The 25,719-nt window shown below is 44.0% G+C and overlaps 1 protein-coding gene across 3 annotated transcripts in view; it reads right to left on the bottom strand.

Moving 5' to 3' along the window:
- The window catches only part of PMS1 (PMS1 homolog 1, mismatch repair system component), a 381,942-nt gene that overhangs the window by 137,492 nt on the left and 218,731 nt on the right, over positions 1 to 25,719 (bottom strand). For all 3 annotated transcript variants that reach the window (XM_073647847.1, XM_073647845.1, XM_073647846.1), the window contains one exon: positions 14,826 to 14,948. In XM_073647847.1, coding sequence (XP_073503948.1) covers positions 14,826 to 14,948 — 123 coding nt within the window. The remainder of the gene's footprint in view (positions 1 to 14,825; positions 14,949 to 25,719) is intronic.

Raw genomic sequence — 25,719 nt, 5'->3', positions numbered from 1 at the left:
ATGTACTGTACACATATACACACATGCATTTACTCTACACATATACACACATGCATTTACTGTACATACACATGAATGCACACATATACATACATGCATGCACATACAGAGTGTGACAGAGTCACTGGTGTTATATACAAGGGGAGGTATGTGTCACTACAGCTGCTAACCTGTGTGAACTGAAACCTCCAAACTTTCTGCCAGCATGTTATATGCTGGGGGTTATCTCACTTAAAGGGTGTGTTTTTTGTGAATGGCAAAGAGGGTGGGAAGCCATTCACACTACCTCCCCTCGCTGAGCGAGTTTAAATGGTCAGTCACTTTTTTTTTCTGAAGTGTGTGGTCTGAAGAGGGAAGTCTCCAGGCTGTGTTTGGTGAAGCCAGAGAGAAACACCGAAGGACTGGTGTTCGGTAAGACTTCACTGTGCTACCCAGAGCAGGCAAAGCCTCGCTCGCTAATGGACTCTGTTATACTTCATCTTTTTGTTTTTCCGTTACCCCCGGAGAGGGCTTGTTTATTTTTGTGGAACCCTGCTGGAGCTTATGCCATCTAAATAAACCAGCAGGAAGTTAACCCGAGAGGTGTGTCCTGCGTCTGCCTCTGGAAGAGCCGAGCAAGTTGCTTTACCACAGTTGGTGTGAGAGTGCTGGCAAGATTCCAGGAACATGTGTACCTGCAACAGAGAATGATGAATGTCCTGGGTGAAGGTCGTCAGCCAGCCAGAGATGTCTAGCAGCATGGAGGAGCTCCTCAAAAACCTGCTTCAAAGCCAACAAGCGCAGCACCAACAACACTTGCAGAGCCAGCAGAGCAAGCAGCAGCATCGGGAGCAGCTACAGCAATACCAGGAGCTACAGCAGCAGCAGATCCTGCAGCAGCAGCAAGATCAACAGGAAACGACCAAACTGTTGCTGCAACAGATCCAGTTGAAACAAAAGATGCAGCAGTAGCACCAGCAGGAGCAGCAACAGCAGATACAGCTTCTGGCAGATGCCATCCAGGGCAGAGCAATCGCCCCACCCCCAGGGCCGACTGATGACTCACACGTCAGGAAGGCGGTAAGACGGGCCATGCAGAAGATGACCCTCGGGGATGATGTAGAAGCCTTTATGACAGTCTTTAAGAGGGTGGCTGATCGGGAGAGACTTCCACAAGAACAGTGGGCATACGTTCTGGTGACATATTTGTCGGGTGAACCCCAAAAGGCATATTATGACTTGGCACTGCAGGATGCCAAGGAATATGCCAAACTAAAGAGAGAGATCTTGGCACGCCTTGGAGTGAATATGGCGGTGATATCCCAACAAGTCCACCACTGGGTGTATGCCGGCGACAAACCCCCTTTGCTCGCAGATGTTTGACCTACTGCATCTCGTTCAGAAGTGGTTGCAGCCAGAGTCCTCCACTCCAGCCCAGAAGGTCGAGCGGGTGGTAATTGATAGATTCATGCACTCCCTTCCCAAGTCGGTACAGACTTGGGTTGCCCAGGACTATCCGCAGAATGCAGACGACTTCATCGGCCTGATAGAAAGGTACCAGGTGGTTGAGAAATCCCAGAGGAAACCGGATATAGCCACTTCCCCATACTGGGATATCCAAAAGGGGGCGGGTTCACCATGGAAAGGGTTTAGAGCCATGACTGGGGGCGTCCCACTCCACTGAAGGTGCCGCAAGGACTGTTAAGGATATAGTCTGTTGGCGGTGTCACAACCCAGGACATGTAGCCGCCCGGTGTCAAATGTCCCCTGAGCCCATGGACTGCAGCCTAGGCAGATGGTGTTCCTATAATGCTTATCCAGCCTGCAGCGTGGACTGTCGACCCGGCGAGGGGTCGCAATCGTGTGCCATATCCATTAATGGAGTAAAGGTGCTTGGATTGTTAGACTCTGGGAGTCTGGTGACCTTAATCAGAGATACCCTTCCCCACCAGTTGGTCCCTTCCAAAACTGTGGGCGTTCGGTGCCTCCATGGGGACACCAAGGACTGCCCCATGGCCACAGTGACAGTGGAAACAGACTGTGGTGCTCAGTCCCACGAGGTCGGGGTGGTTAAGGACGTGATACATCCTGTCATACTGGGCCGTGATTTTGCTTTGTTTTGGGACTTGTGGCGAAAGGGAACCGGACTAAGTAGAGTGGGAAAAAGCCAGGTCCCTGGGGAAGAGCGCAGTCTCAAGTGGATGAGTTCCCTCTGCGTCCTTGCTGGCGATGAGGGAGAGACGGTGACCGAGGAGGCCAACCTCCCTGAGTTAGGTGTGTCTGGAGAGAACTTTGGGACTGCTCAAGTTTGGGAAGTGTCCTTAAAGGGGGCATTTGACCAGGTCACTGTATGTAATGTAGTTGCTCAAAAGCCGGAGGCCGACACCAGGTTCCCCCACTTTGCAGTTCAGGGGGGGTTGTTATATTGGGTGGCCAAACTAAGGGGCGGTGAAATAGTGGAACAGCTGCTAGTGCCAGGGCCATACAGATGGCGGGTACTAGATATGGCCTATTCACATGTTCTGGGGGAACACCTAGGGGTCAAGAAAACTCAGGAGAGGATATTGAGAAAGTTTTATTGGCCAGGGTGTTACCAAGAAATTCTAGACTATTGTTGGTTCTGCCCCACCTGCCAAATAAGCGCTTTAATAAGACCCCGAAAGCGATGCTCAAGAAGGTCGTAGAGAAGGATGGACATGACTGGGACTACCTGCTGCCATCCCTGTTCTTCTCGGTAAGGGAGGTTCCACAAGCCTCTACTGGCTTTTCTCCATTTGAGATACTGTATGGTCCGACATCCACGAGGACTCCTGGATATCGCTAAGGAAACCTGGGAAGCCAAGGTTACGCCACACCGGAGCATCATTGAACATGTTGCCCAGATGCAGGAAAGAATAGTGAAAGTGATGCTGATCGTGAAGGCACATCTCCTCCAAGCGCAGGAAGCCCAGGCAAGGGTCTATAACTGATCGGCGAGACTGAGGCAGTTCCAGCCCGGTGACCGTGTGTTGGTGCTAATCCGCACAGACGAGAGCAAGTTCCTGGCCAAATGGCAAAGTCCGTACGAAGTGGTGGAGAAAGTCAACAAAGTTAATTATAAAGTCCACCAGTCTGGCCAAAGAAAGCCGCACCAAGTGTACCATGTGAACTTGCTCAAGCCGTGGCAGGACCGGGAACATGTGGAAGCTCCTTGCCTGGGCGCCGCTCCCAAAGACAAGGTGGAAGAGGTCACTATAGCAGAGACTATCGCCGGCTCAGAAGCAACAGTGTCAAGAACTGCTATAGCGGAATTGTGACCAGTTCTCAGAGTTACCAGAGCATACATAGGTGGTATAACATGACGTGCTAACAGAGCCACATGTAATCGTGAATCTGAAGCCGTACCGGATTCCTGAAACAGGCTGGGAAGTGATCTCGGACGAGGTGAAGAGGATGTTAGACCTCAGGGTGATAGAGGAGTCAAAGAGTGGCTGGTCGAGCCAAATCATCCTCGTGCCAAAACCCAACGGAGTGTGGAGGTTTTGTAATGACTACTGCCGACTGAATGAGATCTCCACGTGTGACGCATACCCAATGCCTCACGTCAACATGGCAGATCCCCATGTCCCAGACGGCCAAGGAGTAGACTGCTTTCTCGACACCTGATGGATGCCGTTCGGACTACAGGGGGCCCCAGCCACATTCCAGAGGGCTATTGATTGGACCTAGCCCCACATAACAAATATGCTGCAGCCTACCTTGACAACATTGTAGTCTTTAGCCCAGACTGGGCTAGTCATCTACCTAAACTACAGGTAGTTCTGGATGCTCTGAGGAAGGCGGGATTTACTATAAATCTGAAGAAATTTGTCGTTGGAAAAGAGGAGGCCAAGTACTTGGGCTATGTCGTTGGCAGAGGCGAAATAAAGCCGCAAGTCAATAAAGTGGAGGCAATCCAGACCTGGCCGCAACCGCTCTCCAAAAAGCAGGTGAGAGCGTTCCTGGGAATGGTGGCATATTACCGTCGGTTTCTCCCAAATTTTGCCATGATGGCCGCGCCACTGATAGATCTCCTGAAAGGCACCAGATCAATCATGGTGAAGTGGACGGAGGAAACAGAGTCCGCGTTTCAACAGTTGAACCTAGCATTGTGTAAGCAGCCAGTCCTGGTTGCACCAGACTTTAAGAGTTCATGGTCCAGACAGACGCTTCAGAGGTTGGTCTAGGAGCCATACTCTCTCAAGAGATAAATGGGGAAGAACATCCCATTCTCTATCTGAGCTGGAAGCTTTTGTCCTGCGAGAAGAACTACACCATAGTAGAAAAAGAGTGTTTAGCCATAAAGTGGGCCATAGATACACTAAAATATTAGCTACTAGGCCAGAAGTTTAAACTGGTGTCAGACCATGCCCCTTTGAGATGGTTGAGGGAAAAGACTGGTAAAAATGCCAGGGTAACTAGATGGTTCCTAGGTCTTCAGGACTTTAACTTTCACATGGAGCATAGGCCAAGAAAGTTACACGGGAACGTTGATGCCCTCTCTAGAATTCCCTGTATGGTATCCGAAGGTGCCCAAACCACCGGCTTTGGGCAGAGGGGGGAATATGTGACAGAGTCACTGGTGTTATATGTGAGGGGAGGTATGTGTCACTCTGGCTGCTAGCCTGTGTGAACTGAAACCTACAAGCTTTCTACTAGCTTGTTATATGCTGGGGGTTAACTCACTTAAAGAGTGTGTATTTTTGTGAATGGAAGAGCCGAGCAAGTCACTTTACCACAAGAGCTATACGCATGTATGTAATATTATATATATACATATATATATATATATATATATATATATATATATATATATATATGCAGTACAAACCAAAAGTTTGGACACACCTTCTCATTTAAGTATTTTTCTGTCTTTTCATGACTATGAAAATTGTACATTCACACTGAAGGCATCAAAACTATGAATTAACACATGTGGAATTATATACTTAACAAAAAAGTGTGAAACAACTGAAAATATGTCTTATATTCTAGGTTCTTCAAAGTAGCCACCTTTTGTTTTGATGACTGCTTTGCACATTCTTGCCATTCTCTCTTGATGAGCTTCAAGAGGTAGTCACCGGAAATGGTTTTCACTTCACAGGTGTGCCCTGTCAGGTTTAATAAGTGGGATTTCTTGCCTTATAAATGGGGTTGGGACCATCAGTTGTGTTGTGCAGAAGTCTGGTGGATACACAGCTGATAGTCCTACTGAATAGACTGTTAGAATTTGTATTATGGCAAGAAAAAAGCAGCTAAGTAAAGAAAAACGAGTGGCAATCATTACTTTAAGAAATGAAGGTCAGTCAGTGTGAAAAATTGGGAAAACTTTGAAAGTGTCCCCAAGTGCAGTTGCAAAAACCATCAAGCGCTACAAAGAAACTGGCTCACATGAGGACCGCCCCAGGAAAGGAAGACCAAGAGTCACCTCTGCTTCTGAGGATAAGTTTATCCGAGTCACCAGCCTCAGAAATCGAAGTTTAACAGCAGCTCAGATTAGAGACCAGGTCAATGCCACACAGAGTTCTAGCAGCAGACACATCTCTACAACAACTGTTAAGAGGAGACTTTGTGCAGCAGGCCTTCATGGTAAAATAGCTGCTAGGAAACCACTGCTAAGGACAGGCAACAAGCAGAAGAGACTTGTTTGGGCTAAAGAACACAAGGAATGGACATTAGACCAGTGGAAATCTGTGCTTTGGTCTGATGAGTCCAAATTTGAGATCTTTGGTTCCAACCACCGAGTCTTTGTGCGATGCAGAAAGGGTGAACGGATGGACTCTACATACCTGGTCCCCACCGCGAAGCATGGAGGAGGAGGTGTGATGGTGTGGGGGTGCTTTGCTGGTGACACTGTTGGGGATTTATTCAAAATTGAAGGCATACTGAACCAGCATGGCTACCACAGCATCTTGCAGCGGCATGCTATTCCTTCCGGTTTGCATTTAGTTGGACCATCATTTATTTTTCAACAGGACAATGACCCTAAACACACCTCCAGGCTGTCTAAGGGCTATTTGACCAAGAGGGAGAGTGATGGGGTGCTACGCCAGATGACCTGGCCTCCACAGTCACCAGACCTGAACCCAATCGAGATGGTTTGGGGTGAGCTGGACAGCAGAGTGAAGGCAAAAGGGCCAACAAGTGCTAAGCATCTCTGGGAACTCCTTCAAGATTGTTGGAAGACCATTTCTGGTGACTACCTTTTGAAGCTCATCAAGAGAATGCCAAGAGTGTGCAAAGCAGTCATCAAAGCAAAAGGTGGTTACTTTGAAGAACCTAGAATATAAGACATATTTTCAGTTGTTTCACACTTTTTTGTTAAGTATATATTTCCATATGTGTTAATTCATAGTTTTGATGCCTTCAGTGTGAATGTTCAATTTTCATAGTCATGAAAATACAGAAAAATCTTTAAATGAGAAGGTGTGTCCAAACTTTTGGTCTGTACTGTATATATACACACACACACACACACACACAGTTGAAACCAGAAGTTTACATATACTACATAAAAATACACATATGAATGTTTTTCTCAATATCTGACATGAAATCAGAATAAACCTTTCCCGTTTTAGGTCAATTGGGATTACCATAATTTTTAATATTTGCCAAATGCCAGAATAATGAGAGAGAGAGAATGTTTTAAAGGCATTTTTATTACTTACTGCAAAGTCAAAAGTTTACATACATTTCATTAGTATTTGGTACCATTGCCCTTAAACTGAATGACTCAAATGGGTCAAACGTTTGGGATATCCTTCCAAAAGCTTCTCACAATAGTTGGTCTGAATTTGGGCCCATTCCTCCTGACAAAACTGGTGTAACTGATCCTGTAACTGTAGGTCGCCTTGCTGGCACCTGAATTTTCAGCTTTGCCCACAAATTTACAACAGGATTGAGATCAGGGCTTTGTGATGGCCACTCCAAAACATAGACTTTGTTATCCTTAAAGGGGTATTCCCATCTCCAATATCCTATCCCAATATGTAGTAGGTATAATAATAATATTAGCAAATACCTCCAATTAGAAATGTAGTATAGTATTTTTGATTCGCTATGCCACTTACCTCATGTGCAGGCATTGCAGGACCTTAGGTATCCATGGTTACGACCACTAGAAGCTAGCTAACTGTGACTATCAGTGGACGTAACCATGGATACCTAAGGTCCTGCGATGTCTGCACATGAGGTAAGAGAGATAGCGAATCAAAAATACTATACTACATTTCTAATTGGAGGTATTTGCTAATATTACTATTATTACACCTAATACATATTGGGATAGGCTCTTGGAGATGGGAATACCCCTTTAAGCCACTTTGTTACCATTTTGGCAGTATTCTTCGAGTCACAGTCCGTTTGGAAGACCCATTTCCGCCAAAGTTTTAACTTCCTGGCTGATGTCTTGAGATGTTGCTTCATTATTGCCACATATTCTTCTTTTCTCATGATGCCATCTATTTCGTGAAGTGCACCAGTCCCTCCTGCAGCAAAACAACCCCACAACATGATGCTGCCATCCCTGTGTTTCACAGTTGGGGTGGTGTTCTTAGGCTTCCAAGCTTCTCTATTTTTCCTCCAAACGTAATGATGGTCATTATGCCCCAAAAGTTCAATTTATTTTCATCAGACCACAGGACATGTCTCCAAAAATTAAGGTCTTTGCTCCTGTGTGCATTTCCAAACATTAATCTGGCTTTTTTATGCTTCTTTTGGAGTAATAGCTTCTTGCTGGCAGAGAAGCATTTCAGCCCATGTTGATACAGTACTCGTTTCAGTGTGTCATTGACACAATGTTACCAGCTTTCGCCATAATCTTCACAAGGTCTTTTGCTTTTGTCCTTGGGTTGATATGCACATGTCGGAACCAAAGCATGTTCATCTCTGGGACACAGAATCCGTCTTGTTCCTGAGTGGTATGATGGCTGGACATTCCCATCTTGTCTGTACTTGCGTATAATTGTTTGTACAGATGAACGAGGCACCTTCAGATATCTTGACATTATACCCAAGGATGAGCCAGACTTGTGCAAATTCACAATTCTCTTCCTGATATCTTGGCTGATTTCTTTAGACTTTCCCATAATGCTACACAACGAAGCAGTGTGTTTCAGTTGTGCATTAAAATACATCCACAGGTGTGTCAGAAGCTTCCAAACACATGACATCATCATATGGGCAGTCCAGAATCGTTTTAAGGCATAGTAATCTTAGTGTATGTAAACTTTTGACTTTGCAGTAAGTAATAAAAATGCCTTAAAACATTTTCTCTCTCTCAGTACTCTGGCATTTGGCAAATGTTAAAAATTATGGTAATCCTAATTGACATAAAACAGGAAAGGTTTATTCTGATTTCATGTCATATAGAGAAAAACAATCGTATGTGTCTTTTTATACAGTTATATGAAAAAGTTTGGGCACCCCTATTAATCTTAAGCTTATTGTTTTATAAAAATTGGTGTTTTTGCAACAGCTATTTCAGTTTGATATATGCAATAACTGTTGGACACAGTAATGTTTCTGCCTTGAAATGAGGTTTATTGTACTAACAGAAAATGTGCAATCTGCATTCAAACAAAATTTGACAGGTGCATAAGTATGGGCACCTCACCAGAAAAGTGACATTAATATTTAGTAGATCCTCCTTTTGCAAAAATAACAGCCTCTAGTCGCTTCCTGTAGCTTTTCATGAGTTCCTGGATCCTGGATGAAGGTATTTTTGACCTTTCCTCTTTACAATACAATTCCAGTTCAGTTAAGTTTGATGGTCGCCGAGCATGGACAGCCCTCTTCAAATGATCCCACAGATGTTCAATGATATTCAGGTCTGGGGACTGGGATGGCCATTCCAGAACATTGTAATTGTTCCTCTGCATGAATGCCTGAGTAGATTTGGAGCGGTGTTTTGGATCATTGTCTTGCTGAAAGATCCATCCCCTGTGTAACTTCAACTTTATCACTGATTCTTGAACATTATTGTCAAGAATCTGCTGATACTGAGTGGAATCCATGCGTCCCTCAACTTTAACAAGATTCCTGGTGCCGGCATTGGCCACACAGCCCCAAAGCATGATGGAACCTCCACCAAATTTTTCTGTGGGTAGCAAGTGTTTTTCTTGGAATGCTGTGGTTTTTTGACGCCATGCATAATGCATTTTTGTATGACCACAAACAACTCAATCTTGGTTTCATCAGTCCACAGGACCTTCTTCCAAAAAGAAATTGGCTTCTCCAAATGTGCTTTTGCATACCTCAGCCGACTCTGTTTGTGGCGTGCTTGCAGAAACGGCTTCTTTCGCATCACTCTCCCATACAGCTTCTCCTTGTGCAAAGTGCGCTGTATAGTTGACCGATGCACAGTGACAACATCTGCAGCAAGTTGATGCTGCAGCTCTCTGGAGGTGGTCTGAAGATTGTCCTTGACTGATCTCACCATTCTTCTTCTCTGCCTTTCTGATGTTTTTCTTGGCCTGCCACTTCTGGCCTTAACAAGAACTGTCCCTGTGTTCTTCCATTTCCTTACTATGTTCCTCACAGTGGAAACTGACAGGTTAAATCTCTGAGACAGCTTTTTGTATCCTTCCCCTGAACAACTATGTTGAATAATCTTTGTTTTCAGATCATTTGACAGTAGTTTGAGGAGCCCATGATGCCACTCTTCAGAGGAGATTCAAACAGGAGAACAACTTGCAAGTGGCCACTTTAAGTAGCTTTTCTCATGATTGCATACACCTGGCTCTGAAGTTCAAAGGTCAATGAGGTTACAAAACCAAAAAAAGTGCTTTAGTAAGTCAGTAAAAAGTAGGTAGGAGTATTTAAAACAAGAAAATGATAAGGGTGCTCATACTTATGCACCTGTCAAATTTTGTTTGAATGCAGATTGCACATTTTCTGTTAGTACAATAAACCTCATTTCAAGGCAGAAACATTGCTGTGTCCAACAGTTATTACATATATCAAACCGAAATAGCTGTTGCAAAAACACCAATTTTTATAAAACATTAAGCTTAAGATTAATAGGGGTGCCCAAACTTTTTCATATAACTGTATGTTTCAACTGTATATGTGTGTATATATAGATATAGATATATATAATACATAATACACACACAATAGAATACTTACCAATTCCCTTTTCTTCAGTTCCCGCACATTACAGGACCTGTGGTAACATCACGGACACGTGACCGGTCACATGATCATGATGTCACCACAGGTCCTAAAGTCCCCCTAGAGTACAAGACCTGTGGTGAAATCACAGTTACATGACTGTGATGTCACTGAAGTTCCTTAAGCTGTCTCAGCATTGAAAATTAAATTCATATTATCAATCTAATTTTTGCTGTAGACACTGGGGGCCCCTGGGGAGTAGGGGTCCTAGGCAAATGCCTAGTTTGCCTACCCCTAATGCCGGCCCTGACTGTATCAATAAAGTTTGGTCAAAGCCAAATGCCAGTAAGTATCAAAAACAAAGCAGCTTTTTTGACAATATAACGTACCACAAAGAGACAAAAAACACAGCATCAAAAACGCGATAAAAACGCATGTTATAAAAACCCAATTTACCTCATAAGTGTGAAATGCTGCAGAAAATCGGCAACATCAAAAACTTACTAAATACTCATCATGGAAATGTAGCCTATCAAATAACACTATACCACAACCAAATATTACCAACATACACAGTAGTGATAATACCACCATACTGAATATTAACCAAAACTACTGTACTAGTACTGATATTACCACCATATTGAGAAAATATAACCATAATATCAGTTTTACACCAATGCTCCGCAGACAATATGTGTATACAGTGCAGTGATATTCTCGAATTTCATAGTCATTACTTTTCCCCTTTATTTTCCATTCGGACCAAACTGCAATGAACTTGTGAGACATAAATGGGTTATAATTGACTTACTGCTAATCCAGGACCCTCCTCAAATCCCCCCACTTCTACACAAACCATATAGTACTATAACCTGTGATCTAGGATGCAATAATGCCTCTTCTGTGTCCTGCAATTTGATATTACACTCCTTTTGTGCCCCCACACAATAACAGTGCTCCATCTATGCCCCTATATAGTAATAATGTTTCTTCTGTTCTTCCTTTTAGTAATAATGCTACCCTGTGCAGTTACAGTTATACAGCAGGCTTGAGAAAGTGTCCCCCTGTGCCTCCTTATAATAATAATCCTCTTGACTATCTATAATAATAATGTTCTCGTACCACCTTATCACACACAATCACCCCCACCCCTGAATTCTCTTATAACAATAATGCCTCCTATCACCCCACAGTCCTTCATACAGTATGATGGTCACTACAGGCCACAAAGAAAAAAAATTATACTCTTCTTATCCAGGCTCCGTGTCCACTGCAGCCATCATCTCTTCAATTATCCTTGTCTCGCAGCGGTGAAATGCACTACTGCCATTGCGCCGACCCACCATCACCTGCGTGACGCTGGTCTCCATCAGGCAACAGGCTGGAAGGTGCCTGTGTTCTGCTGACGTAAATGATGGAGCCCAGAGTCAGTGGCTCTCTGCGCTGCGACAACTGTTAACAGTAGCAGCATACTGAGAACGCCGATACTGTTAACAGCGTCACAATGGATTTGGAACACTACCGTAACAGCCCATCTGGCATTTGCCAAATGTGCCCGATGGGCAGTCCAGCCCAGCTCATAAGGCTACGTTAATGGTTTCTGAAAGCGGAACTGAAAAAAACAACAACTGTGAACTTAATAGAAATGGGAGTTGCATTTTTCACGTATAAAGGTTTAATCCCAACTAATAGTGCACAGTACGTGTTCAAGAAATCCAGCATTTCCTAACTAATTTTGAATTATCGTTTGGGTGTGAATTGAGCATCACAGACACAATAATAAGCTCCTATAAAACAGAAATCTTAAACTCAATCATAAATTTTAAAAGTAATTATATTAAAAACAATTCTTTGCACACTGATAAGTTTTACAATTCTTATCTGCTAAAACCATAATACTCCATAAGAATAGATAATAAAATACATAAAAAGTGTAATTTTCATATATATGCATATATATATATATATTATATATACATACAGTATATATATGCACTTTTCAGACTATAAGATGCACTTGGAAAAAAAATTTTAAGCAAAAAATGTGTTCTCGATGCACTGTTTAGGGGGGGGGGGGGGGAGTCTTCTGCTGACACTGGTGTAGGGGTAATGTCCCCCAATTCTGACAATATCCCCTATCCTGGTATATATGCCCCTTCTTCCTATTATACGTGGCCCCCATCGCCATCCTGGTATGCATGGAACCCCTCCATCCTGGTATACATGGCACCCCTCATCCTTATTCTGGTATTCATGGCACCCCATCATCCCTATCCTGGTATGCATGGCACCCCTCATCCCTATCCTGGGATGCATGGCACAGCAATCTCCATCCTTGTATGCATGGCGCCCCTCATCCCTGTCCTGGTATGCATGGCACCCCTCATCCCTGTTCTGGTATGCATGGCACCCCTAATTCCTATCCTGGTATGCATGACACCCCTAATCCCTAGTCTGGTATGCATGACATCCCTCATCCTTATCCTGGTATACATGGCCCCTTCATCCTTATCCTGGTATGCATGGCACCCTCATCCCTATCCTGGTATGAATAGCCCCCTCATCCTTATCCTGGTATGTATGGCCTTCTCATCTTCATCCTGTTATGTATGCCCCCCTCATCCTTATCCTTGTATGCATGGTCCCTCTAATACCCATCACGCTGCACATAAAAAAATAAACACTCCTACTCACTTTTCTTCTCTCCTCCAGCGCTGCGTCCTGTCTGCCCGCACTGATCTCGCCATGTGAGCCGCGCATGGTTGTAACTGCCATGTGAGCCGCGCATGGTTGTAACTGCCATGCGCGGCTCACAAGGAGAGATCAGCTGCTGGAAGTCACTGCTCCCCACGCCGGGACTGTGTGCGCGGGGAGTGGTGACTTCATGCTCCTTAATAGCCGGCACACAGCGTAGCTGCAGTGCGGCTCTTGCTGCTGTCGTGTGATCGCGTGTGCCTGCTATTAAAGGGTATGAATATTCACCCCCTCCCCACACCCATGGGCGTGGAGAGAGGTTGGGTGAGCTGAAATCTGGCATTGGGAAAAAGAACTCTGCAAACATTCAAGAGCTTGAACAAACTGCAAAGGAACAGTGGGAGAAAATTCCAGCTGAGAAGTACAGGATGTCTTTTAGATGGCTACAAGAAATGTTTGGAGCCTGCCATCAATGCCAAAGGGTGCGCAACCAACTAATAACTAGAGGTGCCTTTATTACTGCACATGCTGTATATTCTGTTTTTTCTTTGAAATTGCAACAAGAATTTGAAACACAATGTTTTACTGTTGTATTACTTTGGACCACTAATTAAAGAATCCCGAGGATGTAACTCTGGTACATTTCCTTTTATTTCTGAAGATATTGTACAATTGTGAAAAAAATTAAGGAGTGCCAATAATGGCCGAAAGTGCTGGCACCCTTGAAATTGTTACAGAAAATTATTGCAATTACACGTTTTGTTATACACTTTCTTCCCTTTTTATCTGGTTTCAGGTGTGATTTTCATATTGACCACATTTATTTCTTGTCACAGGTGAGTTTGAACGACCATCACATGCTTGAAGCTTGAAACAAAGTTGTTTACTCATAATTTTGTAAGGTACCAACAGTTTTGTCCAGCCCATTTTGGGGATCTTTATGAAATTATATCCAATTAGCATTTTTTACACACAAAGGAAATAATCATGTGAATAACAAAAATTTGTAATTGCAATAATTTTACTGGGAGAAATACCGTATTTTTCGGACTACAAGACGCACCGGACCATAAGACACACTGCAAATTTTGTGGTGGAAAATAGGAAAAACATTTTTTAAAAGATGAGGGTCCTTCTTATAGTTTGAATAGGTATCTTACCTGTGGGGGCGGTGGAACTGGGGTCACAGGAAGCAGGGTCCTTCAGGAAGCCGGCGGAAGTGGAGGCATGATGGTACCTGGAGGCCTGGTGCTAGGGGCCTGGTACCTGGGGGCCTGGTGGCTGAGGGCTTGGTACCTGGGGGCCTGGTGGCTGAGGGCTTGGTACCTGGGGGCCTGGTGCCTGGGGTGCTGGTGGCCTGGTGTTGGTGGCCTGGTACCTGGTGTCTTTGTGCTGGGGGCCTGGTACCTGGGGTGCAGGGGGCCTGGTACCTGGGGTGCTGGGGGCCTGGTGCAGTGTTGGGGTGCTGGGGGCCTGGTGCCGGGTCCGGTGTCTTCTGTGAGTAGAGTGGCAGAGCAGAGTGAGCGGCTTCCGGTGGCCGCGGCCATCTTTCTGTAGCTGTGATCTACAGGAAAATGTCTGCCGGCGCGGAAGAGCGCATGTGCCAGCGGCCATTCTCCTGTAGATCACAGCTTCAGGAACATGGCCGTGGCCACCGGAAAGCAGCTCACTCTGCTCTGCCTCACAGCCAGACACCGACCCCGGTAATTGGCCAGGCCGGCCCCCAGCAAGACACCGGCCCGCCTCACCTCTTCTGCCGCCGCCCTGAGATCCCGCTCCACCACCACCGGTAAGTTGCATTTGGACCATAAGACGCACCCCCCATTTTCCTCCCAATTTTTGGGGAAAAAAAGTGCGTATTATGGTCTGAAAAATACGGTACTTGATTTTATGGAACAATTTCAGGGGTGTCAAAACATTTTTTATTGTAAACAAATTAATATATCAAATAACAGTTAATGGTGATTAGAAAATATATTTGACAATGAGTAATTAGTTGAAGATTTTGATGTTACCTTCAATATGTCTTTAGCATAAACAGGGCGTTGGTTTATGTAAATAAAGCTCTTGTCTGGGCCATGTACACTAGTTAGTGTACTGTCTGCATCTGGTCTTGGAAAATATCCATTGATAACAATCTGTTGTTACAATAAGAATAAAATACAACCTGTTTAAAAGAATCATTCATATTTATGGGGTGCAAAGGCAACTTTTGAAAACATGCTTCTGTAATTGACCACAAAATCTGACATCGGCAGTCTTGGAGATAACCATGCTCAGACTTGTGTTTACTGTATAATTACAGCTGAAAAGTTACCAAGCAGATTCACAGACCCCATTACTTCTTGGGGTAAATATTACTGATTGAGTTAAGCACTTTAAACATTAAAACATTCCTCACCATTGAAATTGCAACGCTAATAAGGAAAAGTTGTGGGATTACAAAAATCACAGGATAGATAAACAAGATATGCAAATGATAAAAAAATTTAAACAGAATTTTCAAGTATGAAAAGTTCTAAGCAGGAGCGCTACGAATAGAAATACATGCACTTACACGCCTTGCTCTTAGAGATCCAAGCTATTAAGTTATTAGTGGTTTTCTGAGGAATGTTCGGTCATGCTGAATGCACTTGGATACACAAATCATCAAGATCTGCTGGCAGCGCCTTTTGCAATTGCCGACCAGTAACATCAGATGTGCTCAATGGGAGACAAGTCAGGGGGTGCTGAAGGCCATGGCAGCATGTTTAGGCTACGCAGTCTGCTCATAGTAGCACGAGCAACACATGGCCTTGCATTGTCATGTTGAAAAATGGAATACTTAGGAGAAATAGCTGTACCACTGGCTCCATGACCAAATCCATGTAGCATCAAGCTGTAAGTGTACCTGAAATGTGTTAGAACCTTGCTCTTAGGTTTTTTCCTTTGCTGGTCACATGACCTTGTTGGCCTATTTAATCCTGCTCCGCCCTTCTGGCTTTGCTGGACTTCATTGTATAACTACTTTCTAGCTAGCCTGTGCTCTGTGTCTTGCTCTGTTAGTTTGCTTGGTCTACTGACCTCTATGTTCTATATATTTTGTTTGTTCGTCTGTCTGCTACTATTTCTGTTAGGAGGTGTCCCATTTTCCTCCCAGTCCTTAGTACTTGTAGGGATTCCTTCCCCACATCTATAGGTCTCCGTACAGACTAGCTTAGGACTTTAGCAGGTCTGATCGCAGGATCAGGTTCCCTGTTACATCATAGGGATTAAGCTGAGTTCTATCGTAGGGACAGATCTCCTCTCTTTCCTTAGCTCTGGTAGCAGAACATAACAAAATGAAGATTAGAGGACTTTGGCTACTAGACATTATGCCACACCACACAATAATCCCGGAAGCAGGCCAAGTGTGACAAGTCTTTGTAAAGGCCTTTTCAAGGCGTTGCCCACGTGGTCTCGTCAGATTAGAAGAATGGTGCTTAGGGAGCCATTCTGTACTGCCACCGGAATTGGACGTCACATACCAAGCCTAAGGCGTCAAACAGTGATGACACAAACCATCAGAAGGCGTTTGTACGACACTGGGCAATGAGCCAGACATCCAGCTACTGGTGTTCTAATGACCACACGCTATCGCTCTCAAAAACTATTTTACAATACTGGCGTAGTACTGCTGGAAACCAGTAGCTGAAGGAACACAAGCAGGAACAGCAAGCGGTAGCAGAAGTTCTTGGAGATAGCAAGGAGTTGTAGGAAACAATCCATAGATAAATTAGAACAGACTGGGTAAGAATGTTCAAGAGCTGGAGACTGAAGCTAAGCTAACAGCTAGACACAATACTCAAGCAATGAGTGAGAGATCAATGCAGCTTTAAGTAGGCCCAAACAGGAAACAATATGGATTCCATAGATTCAGAATCCGCCATTTTGGAAAAGGGCAGTTGTAGACCACAACAGAAGCCTCCAGTGGTAAGGAGTGAAACTTCAGCACAATTATTAAAGTGAACAATAGAGGCCACTAGTGGTCAAACAGTAGAAGGCAACAGAATTCCTGACATTACTCCCCCTTTCATCAGCAGCCGGCGGACGACTCTTGGCTTCATTTGTGTGGGTGTTTTTGGTGAAAATCTTTAAACAGTCGAGGAGCACTGAGATTTTCTACAGGTTCTCAGGAGTTATCTTCAGGGCCCTTGTCACTTTAGTAAGTACTGCAACTTGTTTTTAAATATTCTGCAATCCAGGACCTTTTCAACTGTATAATGTTCTTGCCCATCCACTTCAATAGGATCAGGATGAGGCAGGGGACACCTTGGAAAAGGATTTGGAACAAATGACTTTACTAAGGAGACATGGAACACAGGATGTATCTTTATTTTTCTGGGAAGATGAAGGTGAAAAGATACTGAGCTAACTTGTCCAATTATTTTAAATGGACCAATACATTTTTGACCCAGTTTTGGTGAGGGTATATGGAGTTTCAAATTCTTAGTGGAAAGCCATACTTCATCACCCACTTGGAAGCTTGCAGAAGGTCTGCGAGATTAAACTGTTGCTTCATTATATTTCTCCTGGGCAATTGTTAAAGTGTCTTTTAGTATTTCCAGATTCTGTTGCAGGGATTGTATTCTGTCGGTGACAGCACGGATAGGCATTTCTCTGGGAAAATTATGAATTTGTGAAGAATGGTGTTTGTTTGATCGAAGCATTTTGTGAATTGTATGAAAATTCTGCCATAGGAAGCAAATCAACCCAGTCATCCTGCAGATGACAAATGTAGCATCTGAGATATTGCTCTAACGTTTGGCTTGTGCGTTCAGTCTGACCATTAGATTGGGGATATAATGCAGAAGATAAACGGACATCAATATCCAATGCTGCACAAAAATTCTTCCAGAATCTAGATGTAAATTGTGTTCCACGATCAAAGACGACTTCATCTGGGACCATATGCAAACAAAAAACATTTTGAATTATAAGATGAGCAGTTTCTTTAGCAGATGATAAACCAGTGCAGGGGACAAAATGTAGGAAGATACATATTGTTTAACATCTTTTGGCAATTGGGCCATCAAAAGAAAAGAGACAAATTATTGTGTCTTTTAATGCCTTTGTGTCCTGCTAACTTGGAGTCAAGGGTTAGTTTTAACACTTTGATACCAAGTCTTACAGTTTCTGGAACATAGATGCAATGATTAGGAGTCCAACATTTATTTTGAATGGTATGAGATACAGTACAGACCAAAAGTTTGGACACACCTTCTCATTTAAAGATTTTTCTGTATTTTCATGACTATGAAAATTGTACATTCACACTGAAGGCATCAAAACTATTAATTAACACATGTGGAATTATATACTTAACAAAAAAGTGTGAAACAACTGAAAATATGTCTTATATTCTTCAAAGTAGCCACCTTTTGCTTTGATCACTGCTTTGCACACTCTTGGCATTCTCTTGATGAGCTTCAAGAGGTAGTCACCGGAAATGGTTTTCACTTCACAGGTGTGCCCTCTCAGGTTTAATAAGTGGGATTTCTTGCCTTATAAATGGGGTTGGGACCATCAGTTGTGTTGTGCAGAAGTCTGGTGGATACACAGCTGATAGTCCTACTGAATAGACTGTTAGAATTTGTATTATGGCAAGAAAAAAGCAGCTAAGTAAAGAAAAATGAGTGGCCATCATTACTTTAAGAAATGAAGGACAGTCAGTCCGAAAAATTGGGAAAACTTTGAAAGTGTCCCCAAGTGCAGTTGCAAAAAACATCAAGCGCTACAAAGAAACTGGCTCACATGAGGACCGCCACAGGAAAGGAAGACCAAGAGTCACCTCTGCTTCTGAGGATAAGTTTACCCGAGTCACCAGCCTCAGAAATCGCAGATTAACAGCAGCTCAGACTAGAGACCAGGTCAATGCCACACAGAGTTCTAGCAGCAGACACATCTCTACAACTGTTAAGAGGAGACTTTGTGCAGCAGGCCTTAATGGTAAAATGGCTGCTATGAAACCACTGCTAAGGACAAGCAACAAGCAGAAGAGACTTGTTTGGGCTAAAGAACACAAGGAATGGACATTCGACCAGTGGAAATCTGTGCTTTGGTCTGATGAGTCCAAATTTGAGATCTTTAGTTCCAACCACCGTGTCTTTGTGCAACGCAGAAAAGGTGAACGGATGGACTCTACATGACTGGTTCCCACCGTGAAGCATGGAGGAGGAGGTGTGATGGTGTGGGGGTGCTTTGCTGGTGACACTGTTGGGGATTTATTCAAAATTGAAGGCATACTGAACCAGCATGTCTACCACAGCATCTTGCAGCGGCATGCTATTCCATCCGGTTTGCGTTTAGTTGGACCATCATTTATTTTTCAACAGGACAATGACCCCAAGCACACCTCCAGGCTGTGTAAGGGCTATTTGACCAAGAAGGAGAGTGATGGGGTGCTACGTCAGATGACCTGACCTCCACAGTCACCAGACCTGAACCCAATTGAGATGGTTTGGGGTGAGCTGGACCGCAGAGTGAAGTCAAAAGGGCCAACAAGTGCTAAGCATCTCTGGGAACTCCGTCAAGATTGTTGGAAGACCATTTTCGGTGAATACCTCTTGAAGCTCATCAAGAGAATGCCAAGAGTGTGCAAAGCAGTCATCAAAGCAAAAGGTGGCTGCTTTGAAGAACCTAGAATATAAGACATATTTTCAGTTGTTTCACACTTTTTTGTTAAGTATATAATTCCTCATGTGTTAATTCATAGTTTTGATGCCTTCAGTGTGAATGTACAATTTTCATAGTCAAGAAAATACAGAAAAATCTTTAAATGAGAAGGTGTGTCCAAACTTTTGGTCTGTACTGTATATCATCTGGTGAATGCAGAAGATTTGGGTCTGTCTTGTGGGCTCCCTGTATATCTTCCAGCAAGTCTTTGTTATGGATCACCCCAGGAAGTTGGACTCAGGCAGAATAGTTGTTGGTGGTGGAGCTGAAGAAGTCTCTTTAGAGAAGATCCTAGATAAAGCATCAGCCTTACAGATACAGGAGCCAGGCCTATAAGAAATAAAGTTGAATAGGTTCAGAAAGAGGCTCCATTGAGCCTGGCAGGGGGACAAATATTTGGCAGACCTGATAAATTCAAGGTACGATGGTCAGTTAGAATAACAATTTTTTGAGCTGCTCCTTCTAGATGATGTCTCCATTCCATGAAAGCAGCAATGATAGCTAAGAGCTATTTGTTCGCCACATCATAATTCTTCTCTGACACGGTCAAACTTCTAGAGAAATAAGCACAAGGATGTAGCAAATCTTTTGTTCCTGTTCTTTGTGATAGAATGGCCCCTACTGCACAGTCTGAAGCATCTACTTCTACAATAAAAGCATGTTCGGGATTGGGATGAATTAGTATAGGAACTGTGGTGAACTTCGTCTTCAGGCAAGAAAAAGCATCTTGTGCTTGATGAGACCAAACAAACGATATGCCTTTCTTTGTTAATTCAGTGATTGGTGCAATTATACCTGAAAAATTCTTAATGAAACATCTTTAAAAAATTGTCAAAGCCCACAAATGGATGGACTTTCATGTTTTTTGGCATTGGCCACTGAGTGATAGCTTGAATCTTGCTAGAGTCCATTTACAATCCTTGAGTAGAGATTATATAGCCCAAGAACTGGATCTCTGTTTGATGAAAATCACATTTTTCCAGCTTAATATAAAGATGGTGGGTGGTGGGTAGCTCAAATGCTCTAGAACAGTTTCCACATGATTCTGATGCTCATCTGCACAATTAGAAAAGATTATTATATCATCCAGATAAATGACTACAAATTGCAAGTCTTTGAAAATGTCATTAACAAAATGCTGAAATGTTGCAGGAGCATTGCACAGTCCAAACGACATGACTAATTACTCAAAGTGTCCATAACGTGATCTGAATGCCATTTTCCATTCATCACCTGGTCTAACATGAACCAAGTTGTATGCCCCTCAAAGATCCAGTTTTGTGAACAACTTTGCATGACAAACTCTGTCCAGCAACTCAGGGTTCAAAGGCAGAGGGTAACGATTCTTTACAATAATTTTATTAAATTCTCTGCAATCAACGCAGAGCCTTAAGGAACCATCTTTCTTTTTTGACAAAAATTATAGGCGCACCTGCTGGTGATGAAGATGGATGAATAAACCCTTTGGCTACATTTTCATCTATGTACTCCTTGAGTGTTTTTAATTTCTGCTCGGCCAGTGGGTAAATGCTTCCAAAGGGTATTGCTGCTCCAGGCAATAGATCAATTGGACAATCATATGGTCATTGAGGAGGGAGTTTGTCTGCATTTTCCTTCTCACCTACATCAGCAAATTCCTTATATATAGATGGTAGTTTAGAAGTTTGTTCATGATCCATTACAACTTTTTCATTTGGTGAAGCCTATGGGGAGTGGACAGTAGATGGAAAAGACACTTCCTTGGTTTCCCAATTGATTGTGGGATTGTGAGTCTGTAGCCATGGCAACCCCAGGATTATTGGAAAATGTGGAGATGAGATTAGAGATTAGTAAGAAGGATAAGACCTCATGGTGATTAGGTTCCATAACCTGTCTGCAAGGGTTCAGTATCTTGATTCACTGGTCCCAAATTTAGTGGAGATTCGTCAACAGTTTCCATGATAACAGATGAAAGTCTGTTTTGAATTTTTACCCCATGTTCCTTTGTGAAAGAGATGTCCATAAAACTTCCGTTTGCTCCTGAATAAACCATGGCAGATGTGTAAATCCATTGAGAATCAACTTGAAACTTGATAGAAAGGAAGCAATGAGAGTCCTTGTTTTCTTTTTTAATGTTGGGTGCAATAAAAGAGATAGAATGGATGAATGCATTCACTGGAGGCACTGGTTTAGACAAGACTGATTCTTCGTCTGAAAAGTTGGGATCCACTACCACTGCCACTGTTTTATGTAGTCGAGAACTACAATTGACGAGAAAGTGGTCAGTCTTGCCACAATAAAAACCGTGATTTTCCCAAAGTCTCTGTTCTTTTCTCTCAGCACTTTCACGTTTTAACAGGCTGTCGACCTGCACGGATTCAACTTCAGATATGTGAGGACTCTTTATCTCAAAGTCTCTGGGACTGGTGGTTGAAGCAGGTGGATAACAATTATTGTTGCGGGACCAGTTTGAATTCCACTTTTACAATCTTCTCTCTGATAATCGGTTGTCTATACAAATACAATGGTGAATGAAGTCATCAAAATTTGGTGGAGGATCGGCCCAGGCTAGTTCATCTTTGAGTGCGCTGGAGAGTCCGTTCTTAAAAAAACAATAAATTTGCAGCATTATTCCATTCAGTATCAATCATCCACCGTCTGAATTCTGTGGTGCACTCCGCAACAGAGAGTTTACCCTGATGTAGCGCCATCAGTGTAGCTGAAGCTATTGCACAACGATTAGGGTCATAAAACACTTGGCTCATGGCTCCTAGGAAAGCTTCCAGATCATTAAGTCGATCATCATGAGTTTAAATAAGGGGGCTAGCCCAAGCCAAAGCTTTATGCGTCAGTAGCATAATGATACAAAATACTTTTGATCTGTCAGTATGGAAGTGAGCCGTGTGTGCACCAAAGTACAATCTGCACTGGTTGATGAATCCGCAAAATCTGTCACGATCTCCACAAAATCTGAAAGGTGGCAGTGGAAGGGTGGGTGGAGGGGCCGAAGCAATATGTTGATTTTGTAGCTGCAGTGCAATCTTATTGCTTAGATCTTGCACAAAAATCTGTAGATGCTGTCTAGCTTGTCCAAAAATGTGAACGTTATGAGTTGTCTGATTTTCAAAGTCCATGTATTTTGTTTAAAGTGTTTGAATATGTTGGTAAGAAAACAGTTCATCTTAGTTACACGCACCTCCAATTTTCCTCCCTCGGTGGCGTCCATGATGAAGGCTTGAGTATCCTGTTACGATACTGGCATAGTACTGCTGAAAACCAGTGGCCGAAGGAGCACTAGTAGGAACAGCAAGCGGTAGTAGAAGTTCTTGGAGATAGCAAGGAGATATAGGAAACAATCCGTACATAATTTAGAACAGACTGGTAAGAATGTTCAGAAGCTTGAGACTAAAGCTATGCTAACAGCTAGACACAATACTCAAGCAATGAGTGAGAGATCCATGCGGCTTTAAGTAGGCCCAAATAGGAAACAAGATGAATTCCATGGATTCAAAAGACGTAGTTACTTACCGGTAACGGGATTTCTAAGAGCCCATGACGGCACCACGGAGAGAGGGGATCCGCCCTTCAAGGACAGGAAACCTACAGATAAAAGGGCGGTACCTCTCTCCCGCATCAGTTGTTTACAGAGCATGAGAGGACCACCAGGTTAGTAACACAAAATTTTACAATTTAAGACCTCGCTAGACACACCACGTGGTACAATAATTAACTAATAAGTGTGCGCACCCACACGTGAAGGGAGGGAATGTACGGGTGCCGTCATGGGCTCTGAGAAATCCCGTTACCGGTAAGTAACTACGTCTTTCTCCTTCCCCCATGACGGCACCACGGAGAGAATTGCAGAGAAGTGACTCATTAGGGGGGGACCACAGCTTCCAGAACCCTTCTCCCAAAAGTAAGGTCTGAAGAAGAGGTTAAGTCTAGCCGGTAGTGATTAAAGAAGGTAGAGGGGGAAGACCAGGTTGCTGCTCTACATATCTGCTCTATCGTAGCACCGGCCTTCTCCACCCAGGAGGCTGCCACCGCTCTTGTTGAGTGGGTCTTCAGTTTCTCTGGGGCAGCTTCTCCACGTTAGGAGTAAGATAATGTGATGGCCTCCCTTATCCATCTGGCCAGCGTGCCCTTAGAAGCTTTCTTCCCCTTACGAGGACCCTGAAAGCAGACAAAGAGAGAACTATCCTGCCTACACTCTTGTGTTGCCTCTAGATACTGGATTAGGCACCTTCTGATGTCTAGTGTATGCAGGACCCTCTCTTTCGTGTTCCTAGGGTTAGGGCAGAAAGAAGGGAGGGTGATTTCCTGGGACCTGTAAAATCTTGACGCCACTTTTGGTAGATAGGCAGGGTCAGTTTTCAGAATAACCCTATCCTCCAAGATTTGTGTGAAGGGGGGGGGCCGGCAGATAGGGCCTGAATATCACTAACCCTAAGTGCGGATGTGAGAGCTACCAAGAGTGCTGTTTTTAGGGACGCTTCTGACAGGGGTTCAAAAGGTGCCTCAGTTAGGGCTGAAAGGACCAAGTTCAAATCCCAGGGTGTAGTATTTCAGGATGGGAAAGGGCGGGATCTAGCTGATGCCTTAATAAACCTAGATACCCATCTATCCCTGGCTAGGTGAAAATTATAGAGTGCTCCCAAGGCCGCAACTTGAACTTTTAAGGTACTTGTGGCCAGGCCCTGCTCCAAACCCCTCTGTAAAAATTCCAGGATAGCTGTCAACGGAACCTCCCCACCCAACCTGGAACCTGAGACTGAAAGGAATTTCTTCCAGGTTTTCCCATATAGTTTGGTGGTGACTGGTTTTCTACTTTGAAGTAGTGTGGTGATCAAATTTGGGGAGAAACCTTTCAGAAGAGCCCTCTCAAATTCCAGGCTGTCAAGTGTAAGCTTGACACCTGAGGATGGAGGACCGGACCCTGAGAAAGAAGGTCCGGGAGCTCAGGGAGAACCCATGGATCGGAGATTGGCAACCTCCTGAGCCATGAAAACCATGCTCTCTTTGGCCAAAAGGGGGCTATTAGGATTACCCTCGCTTCCTCTTCTCTGATTTTCCTCAGAAGAGCTGGAATCAGAGCGGTCGGAGGAAAAGCGTAAGCTAGAGGGTAATTCCAAGGGATCATAAAGGCATCCACGGCTAAAGGGTTCCCTTTGGGATCTAAGGAGCAAAAAGAGCGTGTTTTTTAGTTCTGATTGTTGGCAAACAGATCTATGGAGGGACGGCCCCACCTTTGTACAATCTGCCGAAAAAGCGCCTGATTTAATTCCCACTCACCCTGCTTCAACTGAGTCCGACTCAGAAAGTCTGCGGTGCGGTTTTCTACCCCTTTTATGTGTAGAGCGGATAGGGATTGCAAGTTCTCCTCGGCTAAGTGAAAGATGACCTCTGTCGTCTGCATTAGGGAATGGGACCGTGTACCCCCCTGGTGGTTCAGGTATGCCACTACTACTCGGTTGTCTGAGAAGACCCTCACGTGATGTCCTTGTATTGTGTGCATGAACTCCCGGAGTGCCTGCTCTACTGCTAGGAGCTCCTTCATGTTTGAGGACATTAGTTTCAGGCGTTCTGTCCAGACCCCCTGAGCTACCAGGTTGATGAGGTGGGCCCCCCAGCCCCCGGGGCTTGCATCTGTGGTCAGGACTTGCGGTGTCGGGATTGTCCAAGGAATCCCCCGGGCCAGATTGTGTATGTTCCCCCACCACTCTAGGGAAAGTGTGTTTTTTACAGATAGCGTTAATAGCCCTTCTAAACGCCCTTTTAGTGCCTTTTCTGCCTCTAGGATTTCCCACTGAAGGGTCCTGGTATGTATTTGAGCTCATTGAACGGCCGGAAAGCACGCTGTCAGGGAACCTAGCAGGGACATGGCCTTCCGAAGGGACATAGACGGGTGGGATTTTGCCCGTGATATCAGGCTTAAGATTTTTTGAATTTTCCCTGAGGGGAGACGACACTCCTGAATTTTTTAATCCAGTATGACGCCTAGGTACTCCTGTATCTGGCATGGTTCTGTCTTGGACTTTTCCAGATTCAAAAGCCACCCTAAGCGAGTCAAGGAATCCATGACCTTTTCCAGATGGGATTTGCAGTCTAGGAAGGAGCTGCCTATTATCAGGAAGTCGTCCAGGTATGGGACGACCAGGGTGTTCTGCTCCCTTAGATGAGCCATCACCTCTGCAACCACTTTGGTGAAGACCCTTGGGGTTATCGCGGTGCCGAATG

Source organism: Phyllobates terribilis, unplaced genomic scaffold, assembly GCF_046119375.1.
Source record: "Phyllobates terribilis strain yellow unplaced genomic scaffold, ASM4611937v1 Scaffold_9__5_contigs__length_417890890, whole genome shotgun sequence".
Classification (NCBI taxonomy): Eukaryota; Metazoa; Chordata; class Amphibia; order Anura; family Dendrobatidae; genus Phyllobates; species Phyllobates terribilis.
The sequence above is the reverse complement of the archived record's forward strand: the minus strand, read 5'-3'. Positions and strand labels throughout refer to the sequence as shown.